The sequence below is a fragment of the Hydra viridissima genome, unplaced genomic scaffold, assembly GCF_058129835.1.
Source record: "Hydra viridissima isolate aposymbiotic clone 2 unplaced genomic scaffold, HvirCarnegie_v1 scaffold_16, whole genome shotgun sequence".
NCBI lineage: Eukaryota > Metazoa > Cnidaria > Hydrozoa > Anthoathecata > Hydridae > Hydra > Hydra viridissima.
The window spans coordinates 8,010,652-8,036,820 of record NW_028324315.1 but is presented as its reverse complement, the minus strand read 5'-3'; the positions used below and the strand labels follow the sequence as shown (position 1 = coordinate 8,036,820).

The 26,169-nt window shown below is 27.3% G+C and overlaps 4 protein-coding genes and 2 long non-coding RNA genes across 6 annotated transcripts; 3 read left to right on the top strand and 3 right to left on the bottom strand.

Moving 5' to 3' along the window:
- Nucleotides 1-5,446: 5,446 nt before the first annotated feature.
- Nucleotides 5,447-12,923, bottom strand: LOC149877894 (uncharacterized). The gene is made up of 3 exons (XR_016447891.1): nucleotides 12,801-12,923; nucleotides 12,522-12,706; nucleotides 5,447-5,567 (listed from the first exon to the last, which is right to left on the bottom strand). It is a non-coding gene; the product is annotated as an uncharacterized LOC149877894 (long non-coding RNA).
- LOC149877896 (uncharacterized) lies at nucleotides 7,379-9,373 on the top strand. The gene has a single exon (XM_090074259.1). The coding sequence runs from the start codon at nucleotides 7,379-7,381 to the stop codon at nucleotides 9,371-9,373; it is 1,995 nt and encodes a 664-aa protein (XP_089930385.1).
- On the top strand, nucleotides 9,506-12,478 carry LOC149877895 (uncharacterized). The gene is made up of 5 exons (XM_090073709.1): nucleotides 9,506-9,882; nucleotides 10,251-10,469; nucleotides 11,041-11,121; nucleotides 11,476-11,717; nucleotides 12,233-12,478. Exons 1-5 carry the CDS (start codon nucleotides 9,687-9,689, stop codon nucleotides 12,398-12,400), a joined length of 906 nt encoding a protein of 301 aa, XP_089929835.1. The 5' UTR covers nucleotides 9,506-9,686; the 3' UTR covers nucleotides 12,401-12,478.
- Nucleotides 12,924-13,629: 706 nt separating the features above from the next.
- Nucleotides 13,630-16,600, bottom strand: LOC149877893 (uncharacterized). The gene is made up of 5 exons (XM_090073710.1): nucleotides 16,222-16,600; nucleotides 15,635-15,853; nucleotides 14,983-15,063; nucleotides 14,387-14,628; nucleotides 13,630-13,875 (listed from the first exon to the last, which is right to left on the bottom strand). Exons 1-5 carry the CDS (start codon nucleotides 16,415-16,417, stop codon nucleotides 13,708-13,710), a joined length of 906 nt encoding a protein of 301 aa, XP_089929836.1. The 5' UTR covers nucleotides 16,418-16,600; the 3' UTR covers nucleotides 13,630-13,707.
- A 130-nt stretch (nucleotides 16,601-16,730) lies between these two features.
- LOC149877892 (uncharacterized) lies at nucleotides 16,731-18,725 on the bottom strand. The gene has a single exon (XM_090074258.1). The coding sequence runs from the start codon at nucleotides 18,723-18,725 to the stop codon at nucleotides 16,731-16,733; it is 1,995 nt and encodes a 664-aa protein (XP_089930384.1).
- Nucleotides 18,726-20,326: 1,601 nt separating this feature from the next.
- On the top strand, nucleotides 20,327-25,290 carry LOC149877891 (uncharacterized). The gene is made up of 4 exons (XR_016447892.1): nucleotides 20,327-20,566; nucleotides 21,511-21,574; nucleotides 22,506-22,567; nucleotides 24,859-25,290. It is a non-coding gene; the product is annotated as an uncharacterized LOC149877891 (long non-coding RNA).
- Nucleotides 25,291-26,169: the final 879 nt, after the last annotated feature.

Below are 26,169 nucleotides of genomic sequence, written 5' to 3'. Positions count from 1 at the left end.
TCTAGAAAGTCATGGCACACCTTTTCACCACGCTCTTCTGCCTCATTTACCACCTGAAGTTTGTCGACAATCAGCTTCATGTTTTGATAGTCTTCCCTATTAATCCAATCATGTGCTGAAGCATAGAAGAATTTATAGGGCATACCAAAAATGCTAAAAAATCTGAATGAATCCGGCCCAATTAGGTCAACTAAAGAAGTTCCACATTCTATTGTAGGAGGAAGATAGGGCTTGCCATATCCCCCAAAGTTAAGTCCAACTCTCTTTGTGACAGAAGTCTTTTCAAAGAAAAGAATGGATATCCTCATTTCCTCTTTAGTTTCTACTGCTACCATAGATGAGAACAGAGCCAATGGAATCAACTCCTCATCTAAGTACCAAGTGTGCCGACTGAATGCCATACAAGCACTTTCAACTAGAGTTGAGTCATGCTCAGCAAATTTTACCAGCTTTTCCACTAAAATCAAGTCATTAACTGGTGCACTAGCTGGTACAGGACAAACAAGCCACCACTGCACATATACTGAAACTGTGAACACAACAAATCGTTCCAATTTTCTTATTTGGTTGCTAGTAACAATTTCAGCTTTTTGAAAATGTTCTTTGATCTGTCCAGACAGAAGCACAATCTTTAGAGAATAAAGGAGCTTACTCATCCACCTTGCTTTGTGAAGGGCACCAGGATAGCGCATCTTGAAGTTCTTTGGTTCAGATCCCTTAGTTATTATAAGCAAACAAAGCTGAACCAGCTCTTTGTGGTCACCTCGTGTGAAAGATTGTGTTAAAGATTCACGAAAAAAATTAGCCATCTCTTCCTGGTGTTCTTCTTTTATAAACATCATATTAGGGTAATGATACTTCGCTTGTTCATCTGATGATAGTTGAGGGAAATGTTTTTTGAACCTAGAAAAGTGAAAAAGATAGTAAATAAATGTTAGCTTGTAAGTTAAAAATATAAAGAGTAAGTTCACTCATCCCAATTTTTAAAAGTAGCTTTTTACAATTATATGTGTCTCTTCATTGATTGAAGGTATTATTAATGGTATATTCAATTAGACTCACCTTTGAAAGATCAAAATACTTGGACTAGCTGATGTCTCAACTTTCAAACCCTCCCAGCAATGACTCAAAAGTAATTCACCCACATGTCTTCAACAAGGAAACCAGAATAGGGCACGATCTAATTACTTCTCTAAAGATACACATGCGGCAGTTCTCTTTCCTGAAAATGCATACATCTACAGTGTAGATGTAAGATCTTTATTCATATATTCTAAATTTAATTAATTAAGTTTACCTGTATTTGATGAAGTTGTATCAAAAACCATACCAATAACATTTTCTTCACAATTTCATTCTCTAAGAAGTTTTTTAGTTGCTTTTGATATGATGTCTCCAAGAACTTTACCAGTTTCTTTAGTTGATTTTGGAAGTGGAGGAACGCCAAGGAGCTTTGTCCAAACAGCCCCAGAAACAAGAATTGGCAATTGGTCATCTGTTCCTTTTGAATCAAGAGTGTACATAAGTTTTCCATCCCAATGCACAAGCATTGTAGGCGATGGCATCCAAGTTTCTTTGATCTTCAAACATATTTCAGGTACAATGGCGGTTCTATACCGATGGGCTGTCCTTGCATTTAGACATAGCTTGTAAAGGTCACCCCCACATGCCCACATTCTAGGTTCATCCTCTCGTCTTCTATAATCTTTCAATTTCATCAAACTAATGAATTCCTTTTCATAGTAATCTTTGATTACTCTACCAATATTGTTTCTGCCTTCTAGAGTTGGGATATTGGCTTTCTGATAGTGTAAGAGCACATTTCCTATAGTTGCAGATAAAGCTTGATCCCAGTGCAAATCCTTCAGGTTTGATAAAAGGCATAGCAATACTTGTCTCTGTGTTGGCAATTTAGAACCTTTAATTTTCTTGTCATCACCTCCAGGATTGGTGCCAAGTAACAATTTTATATATTTTTTGTGTACTTTTTTTATCCATTATTGTATACTACAAAATACAATAACAGTAATATGTAATGACATACAATAATATTTATCTGAAAAATATCAATATTTATTTTTCTGAAAGGAGTTCAAGTTACAGTTCAAAGTCATTAACAAATGGTAATAAACATCAGGGTCAAACTAGGGTCGAGGGGTTGGGAGTCTGGGGTATATTCCCCCTGGCCCCTGCCAGACACGAAGGTCCTGGGCCTAACTATAAAAAAAATGAACAAGTAAAACACACAAAAAGACATAAGTAATAATAATAAATGTTTATATGCTTCAATTTTGTAAAAATGCAATAAATATTGTAGTTATTTCTAGAATTAAACTGTCACATTTTACTGAATAACATTATCAGAAATATCCTCTACCCTTATCTCCAAATAACCAAAATTAAACCCTTAAGTGATTAAGGGTTTATATTATCTTTTGTTTAATTTTTTGTTACCATAAGGGCCTTATCTATGTCTTGCCTCCAGGCCCCTTACTGCCAGTCGGATCCTGCCCAATATATTGCCTGCCCAATATATTGAATAAAAATGATAAAAAACAAAAACTTTGCAAGGTCGGAGCTACCACAAAAATCGCACAATCTTCTTGAAATTTCACATAAATGCTAGTTAGACCAATATGCAATACTAAAATTATGAACAGCCCTCTACAATAAAAATTTAATATTTTAGGGGCAACTGTCACACCCTAACATACATACATACATACATACATACATACATACATACATACATACATACATACATACATACATACATACATACATACATACATACATACATACATACATACATACATACATACATACATACATACATACATACATACATACATACATACATACATACATACATACATACATACATACATACATACATACATACATACATACATACATACATACATACATACATACATACATACATACATACATACATACATACATACATACATACATACATACATACATACATACATACATACATACATACATACATACATACATACATACATACATACATACATACATACATACATACATACATACATACATACATACATACATACATACATACATACATACATACATACATACATACATACATACATACATACATACATACATACATACATACATACGAGGTGTGTTCAAAAAATACCCGGAATTTTCGTTTTTTCGAAAAAGTATTTATTTATTCGTCTACATTAATGTTGTCTCCTTCAAAGTAGTCCCCATTAGATACTATGCACTTGTGCCAGCGCTTCTGCCAATCCTTGAAGCACTTCTCAAACTCGATCTTTGGGATAGCCTTTAGTTCACTCAGCGATGCGCTTTTAACGTCATCTATGCTTATGAAACGACGGCCTTTTAAGTTTTTCTTCATTTTTGGGAATAAGAAAAAGTCATACGGAGCCATATCTGGTGAATATGGAGGTTGGGGCATGACCACGGTATTGTTTTTGGCCAAAAAATTACGAACAAGCAACAACGAGTGAGCAGGTGCATTATCGTGGTGCAAAAGCCATGAACTGTTTTGCCATAAATCGGGGCGTTTTTTTCGGATTGCTTCACGTAAACGTCGCATAACTTCAAGGTAATACTCCTTATTAACCGTACGACCTTGTGGTAAGAACTCATGATGAACTACGCCATTATAATCGAAGAAAACAGTAAGCAAAACCTTAACATTTGATCGAACTTGACGTGCTTTTTTCGGTCTCGGTGATTCAGGGTGCTTCCATTGTGACGATTGTACTTTGGTTTCGACGTCATAAACGTACACCCATGCTTCATCACCAGTTATGACCCTTTCAAGCAAACTTGGATCGTCATTGACGTCATTTAGTAGCTCCTGAGCGATGTTCATGCGATTGTTTTTTTGGTTGAAATTCAGCAGTTTTGGAATGAATTTTGCTGCCACTCGTTTCATGCCCAAAACATTTGAAAAAATGTTATGACATGAGCCAACTTCATCAACAACTTCTCTTATTGTGATTCGGCGATCATTCATAACCATTTTTTCCACTTTTTTCACGTTTTCATCGATTATTGACGTGCTGGGTCGACCGGAGCGTTTTTCATCTTCAACGTCTTCGCGGCCATCTTGGAAACGCTTAAACCACTCGTAAACACTTGTTTTTTTCATAGCAGACTCACCATAGGCTTTTTGTAACATTTCACACACTTTGTTACACTTTATTTCATTTTTAACGCAAAATTTAACACAAATTCTTTGACTCTTCAATTCTTCCATTTTTTAAACAAGCAAAAATCGCCGAGCTCATAAAAACACGTCGAACCTTAGCGACTACTACAGACAAAGTAAACAATTAATATAGCTGAGCTTTTTATCATACTTTAGGGGCATGTATACCAACACAAAAAAAAAAAAAATGCTGACAATCGGACTCTTTAAACCCGGGAAAATTAAAAATTCCGGGTATTTTTTGAACACACCTCGTACATACATACATACATACATACATACATACATACATACATACATACATACATACATACATACATACATACATACATACATACATACATACATACATACATACATACATACATACATACATACATACATACATACATACATACATACATACATACATACATACATACATACATACATACATACATACATACATACATACATACATACATACATACATACATACATACATACATACATACATACATACATACATACATACATACATACATACATACATACATACATACATACATACATACATACATACATACATACATACATACATACATACATACATACATACATACATACATACATACATACATACATACATACATACATACATACATACATACATACATACATACATACATACATACATACATACATACATACATACATACATACATACATACATACATACATACATACATACATACATACATACATACATACATACATACATACATACATACATACATACATACATACATACATACATACATACATACATACATATATAAGATTCAACAATTAATAACAAAGTTTAAAAAACAGAAAAATATCAAGGTAAGTAATTTTGAGTTATAAATGATTATATATTTACATTTGGAAAATGGTATACCATATAGAATCATTGGATTTTTAGATAAATAGTTAAAATTAACTAATAAAATTGAAACTCACACTTTGTAAAAAAAATTTATTTATTTAAACAAAACATCAATTCAATATTATAATGGCTTGATTAGTCTTGTTCTGCTTCTTATTGCCAGTAATGTATGAACCCACTGTCCTACTTTTGCCTTAAGTTATTAGCAATTCAATCAACTGTAAAAAAATCAACGTAATAAAGATTAAATTGCAGTTTTATGATTAACTAAATTTTTTTTTGAGTATTACCTTTGAACAATAATGCAGCCCAGCTAGCACACTTACGTTGGGCCAACGTATGTAAAACCATCGCGAACGTCGGCTGTTTTTTCGAATGCAAAACCAACGTTGATCCAATGTCATATGTTTAATGATGAAATTAATACCGACGGAACTAAAAACAACTGGAAAATTTACATTGGTCCAACGTATGTTTTTACATCGCAAAAAGTTAATTGCTTTTACGATGTACATCCAACGTTGATCCAATGTATTTAAATTGACATTGATTCAACCAACGTTGAATAAATGTATGTTTTTACATCGTAAAAAGTTTATTGTTTTTACGATCTAAACCCAACGTTGATCCAATGTATTTAAATTGACTTTGATTCAACCAATGTTGTATAAATGTATGTTTTCACATCGTAAAAAGTTTATTGTTTTTACGATCTAAACCCAACGTTGATCCAATGTAATATATATTGATCGTAAAAACAATAAAAATTTTGCGATGTTTTTAAGGGAAATGTGTGTGTTTTTTTTGCTTTGTTTATTAATTTTTTGCCTCTTTTTTGTCAACTTTTTGCGATGTATTTTCATATGGATGATCGACGTTGATCAAATTTATGTAAAAACATCGCAAAAAGTTGTTAGTTCTAAAGTCCTTTATTCGTAAAATTAGTTTTTTTCTGTTGCATTCATATATGGATGCACTGTTTATCGAATCTATGTAAAAACATTGCAAAAGGTTGTTAGTTTATATATATATATATATATATATATATATATATATATATATATATATATATATATATATATATATATACATAAACCTGCCTTGTAAAAAACAAAAACAAAAACGTAGTTCTATTAAGTACTTAATTTTACATAATATAAATTCTTTTATATGCATTCCAGTGTATACTATTCAGACATCATTTTGACAAGTAATGCGTTTCCCTGTAGGTGCGAAATCCATTAACCTATTTTATTAGGCCTAGGTACAATGTGTTATATTATGAGCAATATGTTATACATTATATTATGTTAATATATTATATTATATTTTATTATAAACAATATGTTATATTCATAACAGCCGAGAGAAATTTCGGGCCCCGGGGAAGGAGCCCTCATTATAATCAATTATTTACCCGGAACCAAAAGAAGCGTGCTTTGGTCATTGAAAATTAAAAACAAAAGTTAATTAAATCTTTAAAAGGTCAAAACTATTTAAATCTTTTAAAAATTACTTTAAAAAATTATTTGTACACACACGGGGCCCCGGGAATCTTCCCCGTCCACCCCCCCCCCCTTTCGGTGGCCATGGTTACATTATGTACAATGTTATATTACAAACTAAAATAAAAAGAACAAATTAATTCAATAATTAACCACGTGCTCTACTTCCTTAAATAGGACGTTATATTGCTTATAAAGGTAATGTTATTTTTCATAATTAATTCACAATTTTTTTATTATTTTTAATTTAAAGAAAGTTAGTTTTTTGTTGGATGAATATTAAACAGTTGATAAAATGGTAATCTATTCATTGAAAAGGGTTAAATTTATTACTTTTTATTATATATATTTTGAATTGAAAAAAATACACCAAAATTTCCAAAGCCACTTTCAATTTTATTATATAATATAACAATTATATTATATTATACAACTTCTTTTTGAAGTTTGCACACAGGCAGGCACAAATACTTTGTACTTTATATATTATAAAAATAATAATAAAATGTATATTATATTATATTATGTCATTTAAATTAAGGTTAATGGATATGATATAAACGTGTCAATAGATATTTTATAGATTTCACTCTATATATACATGTATATATTATATTTATTAAAAATAATTTCATATAGTTTAATATAGTTTATTAATGTATACTTATAGTCTAACAAATATAATGAGCATTTCTTACACTACAAAGCGTCGGAGAATAAAAAATTAAGGTTGAGAAAGATATGAATGATATTTATAATGAAAGCAGAGCCAGTTTTGTTTGTAACCAATCAAACCATATGCAATTGAATTCTACATTCATAATGGAATCATTTGTCAATCAAAATCATTTGGAATATAACACATCCTCCACTTTTTCTAGTTTTTCTGACCTTGATGATAATTATCAAGGTTCTCAACAAAATGAATTATTTGATGATGATATAGATGATCTAATTAACGATGAAAAAGCCTATAATAATCAGTGCGCAGAAACTTTATTTCATAAATGTAATAGTAAAAATATATGTGAAAAGTTAGGTCAATGGTCTGTCACATATAGTATTTCACAGGTTGCTCTAAGTGCTCTCTTTCCTATACTAAAAGAAGTTGTCCCCTCTCTTCCAAAGGATCCTCGCACTTTGTTAAAAACACCCCGCAAGTATGATTTAAAATTGTTAACAGGTGGTGGTGAATATTATCATGTTGGTTTAGAAAAGGGTATTCGAAATATTCTGAAAAACACATTACCAAAATCAACTCATTTGGAATTGCAATTCAGCACAGATGGTTTACCTTTATTCAAGAGTAGTAGCATTACTCTCTGGCCAATCCTGGGAATGATCAAGAATGTTAATGATAAAGTTTTTGTTATTGGGTTGTTTTGTGGAAAAGAGAAACCTGCTCATGCTGAAGAATTCTTGGATGATTTTGTTACAGAAACAAGTAATTTACTACTGAATGGTATATGTATTAATAATATTCAATATTTTATCAAAATTCATTCATTTGTGTGTGATGCTCCTGCGAGAGCATTCATAAAAGGAATAAAGTATCATTCAGGCTACAATTCTTGTGAAAAGTGTATTCAAAAGGGTGATTATTTAGGGAAAGTAATTTTTACCAAAACTAATGCTCCTTTGCGTACTGATGAGTCATTTAGCAATATGATTGACAGTGATCATCATGCAAAACCTTTTCCTTTAAATTTACTTAAAATTGGTGGTGTTACTCAGTTTGGATTGGATTTTATGCATCTCGGCTGTTTGGGTGTGATGAAACGATTTCTTTCATACTGGAAAGGTCCAGTTGGTCCTCTTAAGGTAAGACTAGGATCAAGAGATGTTTTAAAAATATCGGATAACTTATTATGTTTAATTTCATATATTCCTATTGAGTTTGCTAGAAAACCTCGTGCTCTAAAAGAAATTCTGCGATGGAAAGCAACAGAGTTTAGACTATTTTTAATGTACTTAGGCCCCTTTGTCCTAATTAATATACTGCCTACGGATTTATATAACCATTTTATGCTGCTATATATTGCAGCAAGAAATCTTGCTAACCCAAAAAGTATAAACTCAGATTATGACTATGCAAATAATTTATTAGTACAGTTTGTTAGCACTGCTGCAGATTTTTATGGAAAAGAATGTCTTGTTTATAACGTACATTCCTTGATTCATTTGGCAAATGATGTTAAAAACTTAGGTTCTTTAGAAGAATTTAGTAGCTTTCGTTATGAAAATACGCTTGGAAAATTGAAGAAATTGATACGTAAGCCTCAATCACCAATCCAACAGATATTAAGAAGACTCCATGAAAAAAACATGTTTAAAGAGGATCTGATCTCTCTATTTCCTATATTGAGCCATGAACACATCGATGGGCCGCTGATATCTAATTTAAAGGGAAAGCAATATAAGCTTTTTCAAAATAGTCTTTGGAAAATTAAAGTATCAGATAATAATAATTGTTTAATATTAAAAGATGGTACAATAGTTCTTGTCAGAAACGTAGTTAAAATGGATAATGAGATTTTTTTAATTTATGAAAAGTTTTTATTTGTATCTGATGCATTTAAATACCCATTACCTTCTTCTAAAGTAGATATATACATGGTAAAAAAACTTACGAACAAATTGATTTATTCCTGTCTAATTTCAGATGTGGTTACCAAGTGTATGTTTTTTCCTTATGATGAGGAATCATATATAATTATTCCACTTTTACACAGTTGAACAATTAAAATATTAAACAAACAAAATATTGATTATATATTTATTTAAAGTATTATTTAAAGTATTTGTAATTTTGTTTTTTAAGTATAAAATATGTATAATCAATGTTCTTTTTTTTATGTGTTAAAGGCTTTCTAATTAAGGCTAAATATTTAAAAATCATTATAATATAAAGTAACTATGCTAATTAATGATGATAGAACTACTAATATATTTCAGTATATTATTAGTAAATGTATAATTTTGTAATTAGGTAATAATATTTTAATAATGTTTATGCATTTGATTTTGCAATAGAAATCAATAATATAATATGGAATATGCTATAGTTTATTTTGAAAAAGAAAACTCAGTAGCAATAGTACCGATTAGCTGGATTTCTAAGGAACCTGGCTCATGTTATTGGCCACCATATAGGGCAAATAGATTAGAAGCTGCCACTAAAAATAAAGAAATGCCTGAAGAAAATTGGGAGTGTCATACTAATACTCGAGTTTTAAGACGCTATGGTAAGTACTGAAACATAAATTTAAAATGTTTACAGTTTATTTTAACACCTATTGCACAATTATGATTTTCTTTTCTTAACAAAAGATATAACTTTTCCAACTAGACTGATGTTAGTGGTTTGTTGCAGGCATTATAAAAGTATAAGCCAATATAAAATTTTTTTTAAAATATTTTTTTAAAATTAATCTAAGAATATATTTATATTTTTTTAAACAAGAAAGTTTTCTAGCTATAAAATTGAAAGTATATATTTATATTAAAAGATAAATTGGAATTTTGAAGCTCATATTCAAATTTGCTTGTTTTTAAAACATGTTTTGTAAACTTTATTTTCTTTTATTTTAAATATATTTAAATTTACTTAAAGAAACGTACAAAAAAGCCAGAAATAATCTTCATAACGCTGAATTGGATACATCTGCTCTTGATTCTAAAAGTCCTGAAAAATTTGACAGAAAACGAAAAAGTTCTGTAGAACATATTACTGAAGCTGCTCATATGAGTTTCATGCCAATGTCATGCCCAACAGTACCATATCCTTCAATTCCGGAACATATGACCGGTTTAGTTGCTGTAACTGACAAAGGTATTTTAATTATTAAATCAGTTTAGATCTCTAAACTATAAAATTCAGTTTGTACTGAATTTTATAGTTTTATACTTTTTAATTAAATTTGTAATTACTTAATTTATTATCTAATTATTATATTATTATTTAATAATATAATTAATTAAATAAGAAGTAAATAAATCAGAAATTAGAATTAATTATTAATCAGATAATAAGGTTTATTTATATAATTGTTTAATTATTATCTAATATATAATTATTTTATTATGTAATTTATAATAATAATTAATTTGTCATCTAGTAATTAACTTTTTATCTAATAATTATATTATTATCTATTAACATAATTAATAGCTAATAATATAATTAATATCTAATAATTATATTATTATTTAATAATATAATTGTTATCTAGTAATATAGTTAATATCTAATGATATAATTATAAACTAATAAAATAATTATTATCTAATAATGTATTATTATTTTATAATTATATTATTTTGTAATTATAGTATCTAATAATTATGTAAATAAACTTTATTATCTGATTATTAATTAACTCTATTTTCTTATTTATTTAAAGTCCATACTACAGATTTACAAGAAAGTAAAAGAAAGAAGAAAAATATCAATAATATTGACTCAGTCAGTGTTGCAGGAGTAGGTAATAAAATTTTGATTACATACATGATAGGGTGGATCTTTTTTTACCAACTTTTTATTTCTTATAACCGAATGTCTGTAAACATTCACTATAACAAAAAAAGATTATTTTCTTCATAAAATCAAAATCAAAATTTTATTTAAAATTTTTCTTACTCCATTTTATCTTTTTGCTTGTGCTACATTGGAAACTTTAAGACATTCGCTTATCTAGTATGTTCTAGAAGTAGCACAAGAACAGTTTCCTTTTGTATATTATTAAGTTTATTATTATATTTTCTTTACCTTTTCCAACAACTTAAATTTTTTTTAAACTGGTCAATGTCTTAGTTTATGTTTTTGTTTTATATTTTAGCAGAACTATCAGGTTCAGTCACCAGTGGTACAATAAGTAAAGTTCTACCTCGTCTTGCTTCAATTCAGGTTGATATTAATGAAATTAAAAAAACACAAGAAGCAATCCTAAATACTATGCGAAAAATGGTACATGTTGATATTACTGATTTACCAGATGGCATTAAGTTGCCTATTACAACAGAAAAAGAACTTAATGATTTAGAAGAAAAACTTGGTTGCAGGGATACCTGGACCGCTTTGGTAATCTAAGAATGTTTTAAAAATATTTAATTTGAGTAAATACAAACTCATGTATATATATACATTATAATATTAATAATATATTTATTATATTGTTTATGTGTGTATATATTATTATATTTATAAGAGTTTATTTGGGGATGACACTTTTATATGGATTGTGGCGAGTAAAGTATATAAAGTATGTATAAAAGCTTCCTGATGATCCTGTCAAAGGAGAAACAGCTTGTTGAAGATAGATAAGTGTTTTTACTAATTTATAAATATATATATAGTTATAAATTAGTAAAAACACTTATCTATCTTCAACAAGCTGTTTCTCCTATAAATATATATATATATATATATATATATATATATATATATATATATATATATATATATATATCACTTGCGGTTCTCCCTAAATCAGTCTATGTATGTACCATTTATATATATTTATAAATATATTTGTTTATATAAAATATATAATTATGTAAATATGTAAATAAAATATATAATTTTAATCTTTTCAGAAAACGTATCTTGGAACTACTGGCGGAAAGGATTGTGGCTCTACTACAAGAAATATTTTAAAGAAGATATTTAATAACAAAGTAGCAATGAAATTAAATTTTGCAGGACGTGGGGGTAAGATGGGGATTAAGAGCTTGCAAATAACACAAGCTATAAAAGGTATATAACAATGTATTTTATGTTTAAAGATATCGGTATATACTTTTATTTTTCTACTTAATTATTTCATACTTTTTAGTAAATAAGGCATACTTTTAAAAATAATTATTAACTTCATTAAAGTATTACCTTTTTTAGTCTAACTTTGATATTGTTTTTACTTTTACTATTTGGTATTGTCTTTACTTTAAGCTGCTGTCCATCTTAACAAAGCAGTAAAATCAACTGATGCGGATATTGAAGAGGTGATAAAACAATGGCTGAGATATGCATGCGATCGTGATAGCGGAAGGAGGGCGGGAAACAGGAAAAAACTAAAGAAAAAAATCCATAATGAAAAAGAAAGCGATGAATTTTATGAGAGTAGTGATAAATAATTTGTTTTCTTTTGAATAATATAATCTTTACCATGTTAAACGGTGTTCTTTCTGTATACGTATTGCCTTTAAGCTAAATGGTTTATCTATAGAATCTATTTAGAATGCGGCGCCAAGTATTGGCACCAATAAGCGCCAAGTATTTGGCATTTCTATATAGAGACGCAACGTCAAATCAGTGGCGGCATTAGGGTAGGGCCTGGTTGGGCGATGGCCCAGGGTGCCGAATATAAAGGGGCGAAATTTAGCCTTTTTTTGTATGGGGTTAAATTGAGTTAGGGGCGCCGTAGAAATCTCGCCCAGGGCGCTGGTAGTGCTAAAACCGGCACTGCGTCTAATCAAAATAAAATACGACGTTGATTCAACATAAAATACAAATTTGAATCAACATAAATACAACGTTGCGTCTCTATATAGAAATGCCAAATACTTGGCGCTTATTGGTGCCAATACTTGGCGCCGCATTCTAAATAGATTCTATAGATAAACCATTTAGCTTAAAGGCAATACGTATACAGAAAGAACACCGTTTAACATGGTAAAGATTATATTATTCAAAAGAAAACAAATTATTTATCACTACTCTCATAAAATTCATCGCTTTCTTTTTCATTATGGATTTTTTTCTTTAGTTTTTTCCTGTTTCCCGCCCTCCTTCCGCTATCACGATCGCATGCATATCTCAGCCATTGTTTTATCACCTCTTCAATATCCGCATCAGTTGATTTTACTGCTTTGTTAAGATGGACAGCAGCTTAAAGTAAAGACAATACCAAATAGTAAAAGTAAAAACAATATCAAAGTTAGACTAAAAAAGGTAATACTTTAATGAAGTTAATAATTATTTTTAAAAGTATGCCTTATTTACTAAAAAGTATGAAATAATTAAGTAGAAAAATAAAAGTATATACCGATATCTTTAAACATAAAATACATTGTTATATACCTTTTATAGCTTGTGTTATTTGCAAGCTCTTAATCCCCATCTTACCCCCACGTCCTGCAAAATTTAATTTCATTGCTACTTTGTTATTAAATATCTTCTTTAAAATATTTCTTGTAGTAGAGCCACAATCCTTTCCGCCAGTAGTTCCAAGATACGTTTTCTGAAAAGATTAAAATTATATATTTTATTTACATATTTACATAATTATATATTTTATATAAACAAATATATTTATAAATATATATAAATGGTACATACATAGACTGATTTAGGGAGAACCGCAAGTGATATATATATATATATATATATATATATATATATATATATATATATATATATATATTTATAGGAGAAACAGCTTGTTGAAGATAGATAAGTGTTTTTACTAATTTATAACTATATATATATTTATAAATTAGTAAAAACACTTATCTATCTTCAACAAGCTGTTTCTCCTTTGACAGGATCATCAGGAAGCTTTTATACATACTTTATATACTTTACTCGCCACAATCCATATAAAAGTGTCATCCCCAAATAAACTCTTATAAATATAATAATATATACACACATAAACAATATAATAAATATATTATTAATATTATAATGTATATATATACATGAGTTTGTATTTACTCAAATTAAATATTTTTAAAACATTCTTAGATTACCAAAGCGGTCCAGGTATCCCTGCAACCAAGTTTTTCTTCTAAATCATTAAGTTCTTTTTCTGTTGTAATAGGCAACTTAATGCCATCTGGTAAATCAGTAATATCAACATGTACCATTTTTCGCATAGTATTTAGGATTGCTTCTTGTGTTTTTTTAATTTCATTAATATCAACCTGAATTGAAGCAAGACGAGGTAGAACTTTACTTATTGTACCACTGGTGACTGAACCTGATAGTTCTGCTAAAATATAAAACAAAAACATAAACTAAGACATTGACCAGTTTAAAAAAAATTTAAGTTGTTGGAAAAGGTAAAGAAAATATAATAATAAACTTAATAATATACAAAAGGAAACTGTTCTTGTGCTACTTCTAGAACATACTAGATAAGCGAATGTCTTAAAGTTTCCAATGTAGCACAAGCAAAAAGATAAAATGGAGTAAGAAAAATTTTAAATAAAATTTTGATTTTGATTTTATGAAGAAAATAATCTTTTTTTGTTATAGTGAATGTTTACAGACATTCGGTTATAAGAAATAAAAAGTTGGTAAAAAAAGATCCACCCTATCATGTATGTAATCAAAATTTTATTACCTACTCCTGCAACACTGACTGAGTCAATATTATTGATATTTTTCTTCTTTCTTTTACTTTCTTGTAAATCTGTAGTATGGACTTTAAATAAATAAGAAAATAGAGTTAATTAATAATCAGATAATAAAGTTTATTTACATAATTATTAGATACTATAATTACAAAATAATATAATTATAAAATAATAATACATTATTAGATAATAATTATTTTATTAGTTTATAATTATATCATTAGATATTAACTATATTACTAGATAACAATTATATTATTAAATAATAATATAATTATTAGATATTAATTATATTATTAGCTATTAATTATGTTAATAGATAATAATATAATTATTAGATAAAAAGTTAATTACTAGATGACAAATTAATTATTATTATAAATTACATAATAAAATAATTATATATTAGATAATAATTAAACAATTATATAAATAAACCTTATTATCTGATTAATAATTAATTCTAATTTCTGATTTATTTACTTCTTATTTAATTAATTATATTATTAAATAATAATATAATAATTAGATAATAAATTAAGTAATTACAAATTTAATTAAAAAGTATAAAACTATAAAATTCAGTACAAACTGAATTTTATAGTTTAGAGATCTAAACTGATTTAATAATTAAAATACCTTTGTCAGTTACAGCAACTAAACCGGTCATATGTTCCGGAATTGAAGGATATGGTACTGTTGGGCATGACATTGGCATGAAACTCATATGAGCAGCTTCAGTAATATGTTCTACAGAACTTTTTCGTTTTCTGTCAAATTTTTCAGGACTTTTAGAATCAAGAGCAGATGTATCCAATTCAGCGTTATGAAGATTATTTCTGGCTTTTTTGTACGTTTCTTTAAGTAAATTTAAATATATTTAAAATAAAAGAAAATAAAGTTTACAAAACATGTTTTAAAAACAAGCAAATTTGAATATGAGCTTCAAAATTCCAATTTATCTTTTAATATAAATATATACTTTCAATTTTATAGCTAGAAAACTTTCTTGTTTAAAAAAATATAAATATATTCTTAGATTAATTTTAAAAAAATATTTTAAAAAAAATTTTATATTGGCTTATACTTTTATAATGCCTGCAACAAACCACTAACATCAGTCTAGTTGGAAAAGTTATATCTTTTGTTAAGAAAAGAAAATCATAATTGTGCAATAGGTGTTAAAATAAACTGTAAACATTTTAAATTTATGTTTCAGTACTTACCATAGCGTCTTAAAACTCGAGTATTAGTATGACACTCCCAATTTTCTTCAGGCATTTCTTTATTTTTAGTGGCAGCTTCTAATCTATTTGCCCTATATGGTGGCCAATAACATGAGCCAGGTTCCTTAGAAATCCAGCTAATCGGTACTATTGCTACTGAGTTTTCTTTTTCAAAATAAACTATAGCATATTCCATATTATATTATTGATTTCTATTGCAAAATCAAATGCATAAACATTATTAAAATATTATTACCTAATTACAAAATTATACATTTACTAATAATATACTGAAATATATTAGTAGTTCTATCATCATTAATTAGCATAGTTACTTTATATTATAATGATTTTTAAATATTTAGCCTTAATTAGAAAGCCTTTAACACATAAAAAAAAGAACATTGATTATACATATTTTATACTTAAAAAACAAAATTACAAATACTTTAAATAATACTTTAAATAAATATATAATCAATATTTTGTTTGTTTAATATTTTAATTGTTCAACTGTGTAAAAGTGGAATAATTATATATGATTCCTCATCATAAGGAAAAAACATACACTTGGTAACCACATCTGAAATTAGACAGGAATAAATCAATTTGTTCGTAAGTTTTTTTACCATGTATATATCTACTTTAGAAGAAGGTAATGGGTATTTAAATGCATCAGATACAAATAAAAACTTTTCATAAATTAAAAAAATCTCATTATCCATTTTAACTACGTTTCTGACAAGAACTATTGTACCATCTTTTAATATTAAACAATTATTATTATCTGATACTTTAATTTTCCAAAGACTATTTTGAAAAAGCTTATATTGCTTTCCCTTTAAATTAGATATCAGCGGCCCATCGATGTGTTCATGGCTCAATATAGGAAATAGAGAGATCAGATCCTCTTTAAACATGTTTTTTTCATGGAGTCTTCTTAATATCTGTTGGATTGGTGATTGAGGCTTACGTATCAATTTCTTCAATTTTCCAAGCGTATTTTCATAACGAAAGCTACTAAATTCTTCTAAAGAACCTAAGTTTTTAACATCATTTGCCAAATGAATCAAGGAATGTACGTTATAAACAAGACATTCTTTTCCATAAAAATCTGCAGCAGTGCTAACAAACTGTACTAATAAATTATTTGCATAGTCATAATCTGAGTTTATACTTTTTGGGTTAGCAAGATTTCTTGCTGCAATATATAGCAGCATAAAATGGTTATATAAATCCGTAGGCAGTATATTAATTAGGACAAAGGGGCCTAAGTACATTAAAAATAGTCTAAACTCTGTTGCTTTCCATCGCAGAATTTCTTTTAGAGCACGAGGTTTTCTAGCAAACTCAATAGGAATATATGAAATTAAACATAATAAGTTATCCGATATTTTTAAAACATCTCTTGATCCTAGTCTTACCTTAAGAGGACCAACTGGACCTTTCCAGTATGAAAGAAATCGTTTCATCACACCCAAACAGCCGAGATGCATAAAATCCAATCCAAACTGAGTAACACCACCAATTTTAAGTAAATTTAAAGGAAAAGGTTTTGCATGATGATCACTGTCAATCATATTGCTAAATGACTCATCAGTACGCAAAGGAGCATTAGTTTTGGTAAAAATTACTTTCCCTAAATAATCACCCTTTTGAATACACTTTTCACAAGAATTGTAGCCTGAATGATACTTTATTCCTTTTATGAATGCTCTCGCAGGAGCATCACACACAAATGAATGAATTTTGATAAAATATTGAATATTATTAATACATATACCATTCAGTAGTAAATTACTTGTTTCTGTAACAAAATCATCCAAGAATTCTTCAGCATGAGCAGGTTTCTCTTTTCCACAAAACAACCCAATAACAAAAACTTTATCATTAACATTCTTGATCATTCCCAGGATTGGCCAGAGAGTAATGCTACTACTCTTGAATAAAGGTAAACCATCTGTGCTGAATTGCAATTCCAAATGAGTTGATTTTGGTAATGTGTTTTTCAGAATATTTCGAATACCCTTTTCTAAACCAACATGATAATATTCACCACCACCTGTTAACAATTTTAAATCATACTTGCGGGGTGTTTTTAACAAAGTGCGAGGATCCTTTGGAAGAGAGGGGACAACTTCTTTTAGTATAGGAAAGAGAGCACTTAGAGCAACCTGTGAAATACTATATGTGACAGACCATTGACCTAACTTTTCACATATATTTTTACTATTACATTTATGAAATAAAGTTTCTGCGCACTGATTATTATAGGCTTTTTCATCGTTAATTAGATCATCTATATCATCATCAAATAATTCATTTTGTTGAGAACCTTGATAATTATCATCAAGGTCAGAAAAACTAGAAAAAGTGGAGGATGTGTTATATTCCAAATGATTTTGATTGACAAATGATTCCATTATGAATGTAGAATTCAATTGCATATGGTTTGATTGGTTACAAACAAAACTGGCTCTGCTTTCATTATAAATATCATTCATATCTTTCTCAACCTTAATTTTTTATTCTCCGACGCTTTGTAGTGTAAGAAATGCTCATTATATTTGTTAGACTATAAGTATACATTAATAAACTATATTAAACTATATGAAATTATTTTTAATAAATATAATATATACATGTATATATAGAGTGAAATCTATAAAATATCTATTGACACGTTTATATCATATCCATTAACCTTAATTTAAATGACATAATATAATATAATATACATTTTATTATTATTTTTATAATATATAAAGTACAAAGTATTTGTGCCTGCCTGTGTGCAAACTTCAAAAAGAAGTTGTATAATATAATATAATTGTTATATTATATAATAAAATTGAAAGTGGCTTTGGAAATTTTGGTGTATTTTTTTCAATTCAAAATATATATAATAAAAAGTAATAAATTTAACCCTTTTCAATGAATAGATTACCATTTTATCAACTGTTTAATATTCATCCAACAAAAAACTAACTTTCTTTAAATTAAAAATAATAAAAAAATTGTGAATTAATTATGAAAAATAACATTACCTTTATAAGCAATATAACGTCCTATTTAAGGAAGTAGAGCACGTGGTTAATTATTGAATTAATTTGTTCTTTTTATTTTAGTTTGTAATATAACATTGTACATAATGTAACCATGGCCACCGAAAGGGGGGGGGGGTGGACGGGGAAGATTCCCGGGGCCCCGTGTGTGTACAAATAATTTTTTAAAGTAATTTTTAAAAGATTTAACTAACTTTTATTTTTAATTTTCAATGATCAGAACACGCTTCTTTTGGTCCTGGGTATACAATTGATCATAATGAGGGCCCCTTAAGAAAAGTTCCCCGGGGCCCGAAATTTCTCTCGGCTGCTATGAATTTAACATATTGTTCATAATATAATATAATATAATATATTAACATAATATAATGTATAACATATTGCTCATAATATAACACATTGTACCAAGCCTTAATAAAATAGGTTAATGAATTTCGCACCTACAGGGAAACGCATTACTTGTCAAAATGATGTGTGAATAGTATACACTGGAATGTATATAAAAGAATTTATATTATGTAAAATTAAGTACTTAATAAAACTACGTTTTTGTTTTTGTGTTTTACAAAGCAGGTTTATGTATACATATATATATATATATATATATATATATATATATATATATATATATATATATATATATATATATATATATATATATATATATATATTAATATATATTAATATATAAACTAACAACCTTTTGCAATGTTTTTACATAGATTCGATCAACATTGCATCCATATATGAATGCAACAGAAAAAAGCTAATTTTACGATTAAGGGACTTTAAAACTAACAACTTTTTGCGATGTTTTTGCATAAATTTGATCAACGTTGATCATCCATATGAAAATACATCGCAAAAAGTTGACAAAAAAGAGGCAAAAAATTAATAAACAAAGCAAAAAAAACACACATTTCCCTTAAAAACATCGCAAAATGTTTATTGTTTTTACGATCAATATATATTACATCGATCAACGTTGGGTTTAGATCGTAAAAACAATAAACTTTTTGCGAAGTAAAAACATACATTTATTCAACGTTGGTTGAATCAAAGTCAATTTAAATACATTGGATCAACGTTGGATTTACATCGTAAAAGCAATTAACTTTTTGCGATGTAAAAACATACGTTGGACCAATGTAAATTTTCCAGTTGTTTTTAGTTCCGTCGGTATCAATTTCATCATTAAACATATGACATTGGATCAACGTTGGTTTTGCATTGGAAAAAACAGCCGACGTTCGCGATGGTTTTACATACGTTGGCCCAACGTAAGTGTGCTAGCTGGGATAGTTATTACCCCTTTAGTTGTGCTCCTATCCAGTATAAAGTCCAGATTAGGGAGAAAGTAACCAACCATATCTTTTTTTTTTTAGGAAGTGACTTATGATAGGTTATATTTCTATGGGCCAGGAAGCAAGTTGAAGGGGCCTTGGTTTCCAATAACACTATTCAACCCTGATAACTGAAAAGTAGGGTTATTAAAAAATGCTCCCATTTTTGTTGTGAACATGACAAGTTTGTGATGTTTGCATTTTCATATAGTTAGATCTAATGGCCTTATTTGCTGTTAATATCAGATCAATACAAAGTGTTAGAAAAATTTACGAGCCATCCGCAAATGGCTGAAAATGGGACTCTTTAGTAAAGTGGACTATATATTTTTAGATAAAACTGATTTCTAAAATGTAACAAGCTGCTTATATTTTGCCCACTTGTTGCAGACAATTGTAGCTAATCAGAAAACTAACATGTAAGGACTTGTTGATGAATAGAAAATAGTACGGTTAACTTCATTTTGCCTTTTTTTAGCATTTTTCAGAATTTTTCCAAAGTTGAGGAGGCTGTAGTTTTTTTCTAACATGATACAAGCTAATGAAAATCATTATTTTTAAGACAGAACTATCTAGAAAATAGTTCTAGAAAAAATGAGCCACTTTTTGAAAGCTAGAAAAAAGTTATAAGGCCTTCAAGTCGTCTATTTTTACCATTCGAGGAACCGAGGGGGGCTACCTGAGAGTGTTTGTAAGGCTTTAACTTTTAAACCGTTGCACTTGGAACTCTGAAATTGCACATTTAACCTATTTACATTGTGTAGATAATGATATGTAAAAACCAGGAAAATCAGAGATGGTACCCCACAAATTTTTCTTGAAATTGGTTGAAATATAATGATTTGACCTGCAATTGGAAAGAGCTGAAATTTATTTTTTAGAACAATTGAAAAGAACTGAAGTGCTTTTTAGTTACTTCACACAGTGTAACTGATTCTGATTTGAGTAAGTTTACTATTTTGTTTTATTTTATATTGGATTTACTTCATATTAGATATATACTTTATGCATTTAACATGGAAAACTGACTGTAATCTGTTGACATGAAAGTTTGTAAACATAAATCTTTCTATATTTCAGTATATTTTATATTTCTCTTTATCTATATAAATATTCTTTCTTTGAAAAATTAACAGAATAGAAAAAATAATTTCTTTTGAAAAAAAATGATCATATTTTTCCATTGTGCATTGCCGCCTAGATTATTTGTTAAATTAAAAATAATTGATGTAAATAACTATTGTTTAATATTTTTGATAAATGACAAATGTGTGTAAACATATAAAAAGATATGGACTTCAATAAATCTTAAGTTTAAATAAAGTCTTTAATTAGAAAAGATCACAATTTGTAAGATTCTTTTATGTTCATTTATTCAGTTGTAACAATAGTAAGATTACTGGTAATATGTTTAATGATAATAGTGAAATTGAAATAGATAGTATTAGGCTCAACGAAGTTGTTAATGTAAATGCTAATAGGCAACTTGAAAAAAGTTGTCAATGAAAAAAATAGATCTAGGCTGGATGAAGTTAATGATTGTTGAAATGTAAGAAATGCTGCTCGGTGAGCAGAAAACTTACTTGACAGAATTCAGTGTCAAGCAGTGTTAATGTCTGTTATTTTGATTTTACTTTAGACACTTTAGAACAAAGCAAACTATGAGTTTAACTGTTTATAGTAACAATTAACACTTTTAAATTTAAATAATTTTACTTTTTTTACGATTTCTATCATAATGATGTTCTTTTTTTCTTTTTTTTTTTTTCTAGTTTGTCTTCCCTTTGTCATCTCTTGATTAGTTAGCTTACTGTTGAAACATGGTTTTAATTTTGTAAATTTAGTATGATGTGATTTTTACTCTATTAATCATTAGTCAACAGTTAAAGAGAAGCTGGAGCTTAATTAAGAAATGCTGGAAATTAGCTTTTAATCAAGGTAAAAATAGTTTTGTTTTACTAATAACATAATAAAACCAGTTACTACTATTTATTCTGTTTTTTTTACTTTCGTTGACATGCTGCTTTGGAAACACTTTCTTTCTCTCCTCTCTGTAAGATGATAGGGAGATTTAATAAAACTTATCAGGGTGTTAACTAGCCTGATGGCACCGCGTATAACGCGGAATTCCCAAATTTTCAAAATTTCCCAAAAGTACATAAAATCATTTAAATAAAACGACCTTTAATTAACAGACTTAGATTTTAAGTGTTACGCAAGAAACGTAGAAATACTTAGTAAACGAAGAAAATAATTTAGATGATCGAAAACAATTACTTTATTTACAAAAGAAAAAGCGTAGCAAATCATTCAATTGAAAGCCTTTTAAAAAGCGTAGCAATTTATTTAAAAAGAAATAAAATGCGTTATTTTTTAATTGACGTCAGTTGTTCTTTAGATTTTTCATTTCGCTTGTTTTTTTATTTGTTTTTTATTTTAGACTTTTTATTTTCACTAAACCAAAAAATGAAGGACTTTTTTTTTTTTTTTTTTTTTTTTTTTGCTCGACAGCCGAAAGAAAATTCCCAATATTATGATAACGCTGTATAAATTTTATTCCTGGGTAACACACTGAACTTATGTAACTTTTTAGTCCAAGTATTTAAGTTAATAAACTATCTTGTTAAGTTGTGGTGTTATTTGCTAGTGTTACTACATTGTGTTGTCTAGCCTTTTTATATTCTTATTATTATTATTATTATTATTATTATTATTATTATTATTATTATTATTATTATTATTATTATTATTATTATTATTATTATTATTTTTCTTATTATCATTACTATTATTCTTATTATTATTATTATTATTATTATTATTATTATTATTATTATTATTATTATTATTATTATTATTTTTATTTTTATCATTATTATTATTATTATTATTATTATTATTATTATTATTATTATTATTATTATTATTATTATTATTATTATTACTATTATTCTTATTATTCTTATTATTCTTATTATTATTATTAATAATATTATTGTTACTATTATTATTATTATTATTATTATTATTTTTATTATTATTATTATTGTTATTATTATTATTATTATTATTATTATTATTTTTATTATTATTGTTATTGCTACTATTATTATTATTGTTATTATTATTATTATTACTATTATTATTATTATTTTTATTATTATTATTATTATTATTATTATTGTTACTATTATTATTATTATTATTATTATTATTATTATTTTTATTATTATTATTATTATTATTATTATTATTTTTATTATTATTATTATTATTATTATTATTATTGTTATTAGTATTATTATTATTATTATTATTTTTATTATTATTATTATTGTTACTATTATTATTATTATTATTATTATTATTATTATTATTATTATTATTATTATTATTATTATTATTATTATTATTATTATTATTATTATTATTATTATTATTATTATGTTAATAGTTGGTAGAGCCGTAAATAGAAACGATTTTATTTTGGTACCAAAATTATTATTGGTACCAAAAATTGCGAATTTTAGGCAAATAGCTAAGCCGGCTTAGCTCTTTGTTGACAACAAAGGTAAATAAATGGTGAAGCTTAAAATGTGATCTTTGATTGCCAAACATCATTAGTGTAGTTTCAATGTACTGGATTCTTTTTAAAACGAATTTCTATTAACAATTTCATTTTATATCGATCAATGTTTATTTGGCATAGTGAAAATCTTTTTAATAAAGCTTGTATTCTGATAAAGTTACAAATTAATCACAACAGTTGAAAATATGGGCTTATTTAACAGAGAATGAAATATTTAACAGAACTTTTCAACATAAAAAACTGTCAAAAATGATTTTATTGATTCTAAAAAAGACTTACAACTTTTTTATGATCATAAAAATTTCACAAGATGCTTTTAAAGGAGCAACACTAGTTAGCATATCAATAAAATAAAATATGTTTTAATGAACATTCAGATATTTAAACCAATACCTTGGATCAAACCTTTGTATCTTAAACTTGATATATTTGGGAAGCACCAAAAAATTTGTTGCAAATAGTTTTACTTTTTAGTTGAACTCCTAATGTTTAACATGTTATGATGAGCTTATAAAAAATGATGTTATTAAAAATGAAGTTAATCTAGGAATTCAATTGAAGTAAAGGAAGTAATGTTTTCTATATGCTATTTTTGTAAATACAACTTTTTAAATAATTAGATTACTGATTTCAATAATAGATTGCTGTCATATATTACTGATGTACAATACTCTGCAAATGTTTATTCCATGCATCACCAATGACATTTGTGATGTGATACATTTGGAATGTATCATATGTACAGACTGTGTTACAGCAATAAAAATCTTTGAGATAAATACAGTTACCCTGTAAATTAATGGTTAAAAAGTCAAAGTTTTTTTTGTTGTTGTTGTTGATTGGATTAGAAACAAAAGCTACTACAAAACCTTTTTCGATTAAGACTGTTTATTTTGATCACAGTTATAGTCAAAATGAGCACAGATGAATTAGATGCTTAGGTGATAAACACTATTCGCAGTCCTTATCAACAGTAGCACCTAAATTTTTTTAGTTATTTAGTTACTGAATTCTACTAAATATCTGTAGCATTTTCCTAAGTTTTTTTTTTACTTATAAGTTAAATGCTGAATACAGAATTCTAATCAGTTATCTAGAAAAAGGTCAACATATTTTAAAATCTACATATTTATAAATTCTAATGTAGTTCAATAAAGAAAATTTTTTACATTTTGTTAAATTATAATATTAAAATATCTATTCAGCTTTATTCGTTGTATTATTTTAAGTCTATTGTGAATAATTTCAACAATATTTTGAAAATTTGTTATAGCTTACAAGTTTTTTTTTTTTTTTTTTTATAAGAAACCAAGCTAATGGGTTAGTATTTGAAAGTTTCTTATTTTAAAGCTTGTTCTAAATCTAGTACTAAAAGTTTCTTAATAGAATTCCATTTGATTGCACATGCAAATGAAATACTAATTTAAACTGTTGTTCTCCGTTGTAGATAATGTTGTTCTCTGTTTAATTTAAACTGTTGTTCTCCGTTGTAGATAATAACTTTGTGTAATCTTGATGTAATAAGTAGGTAAAAGTTAAGAAAAATTCCTCCAAATCTTAAATAAGTTTATTATTCAAAAGTAACTTATCACTAAAAGTTTCTTAAGATTTTGGGGCTGCTAGTGCTAGTTTCTTATAAACTCGTTTCTTATTAAAAACGTGTATCTTACAACTAATTGTCTAATCAAGTTATTGTTAGAATAACGTTATTTTGACAAAACTAAACAACTTTTTTTTGATTATCCTGGATGACTTTATGCCGTGTACACACATTTTTAATAAAATTAGAAGCATAAAATGTGATAAGAGGTCAAGCAAGTCCCCTGCTTTAAAAGTAATTATAGATTTTCAGCTTTTTCTTACACAGAATAGCTGATATAATAGGATTCTGGTCATTTCTATTATTTGGGCTTTACATTAATGATGTCAACAAAATAGGGGGAGGAGGATT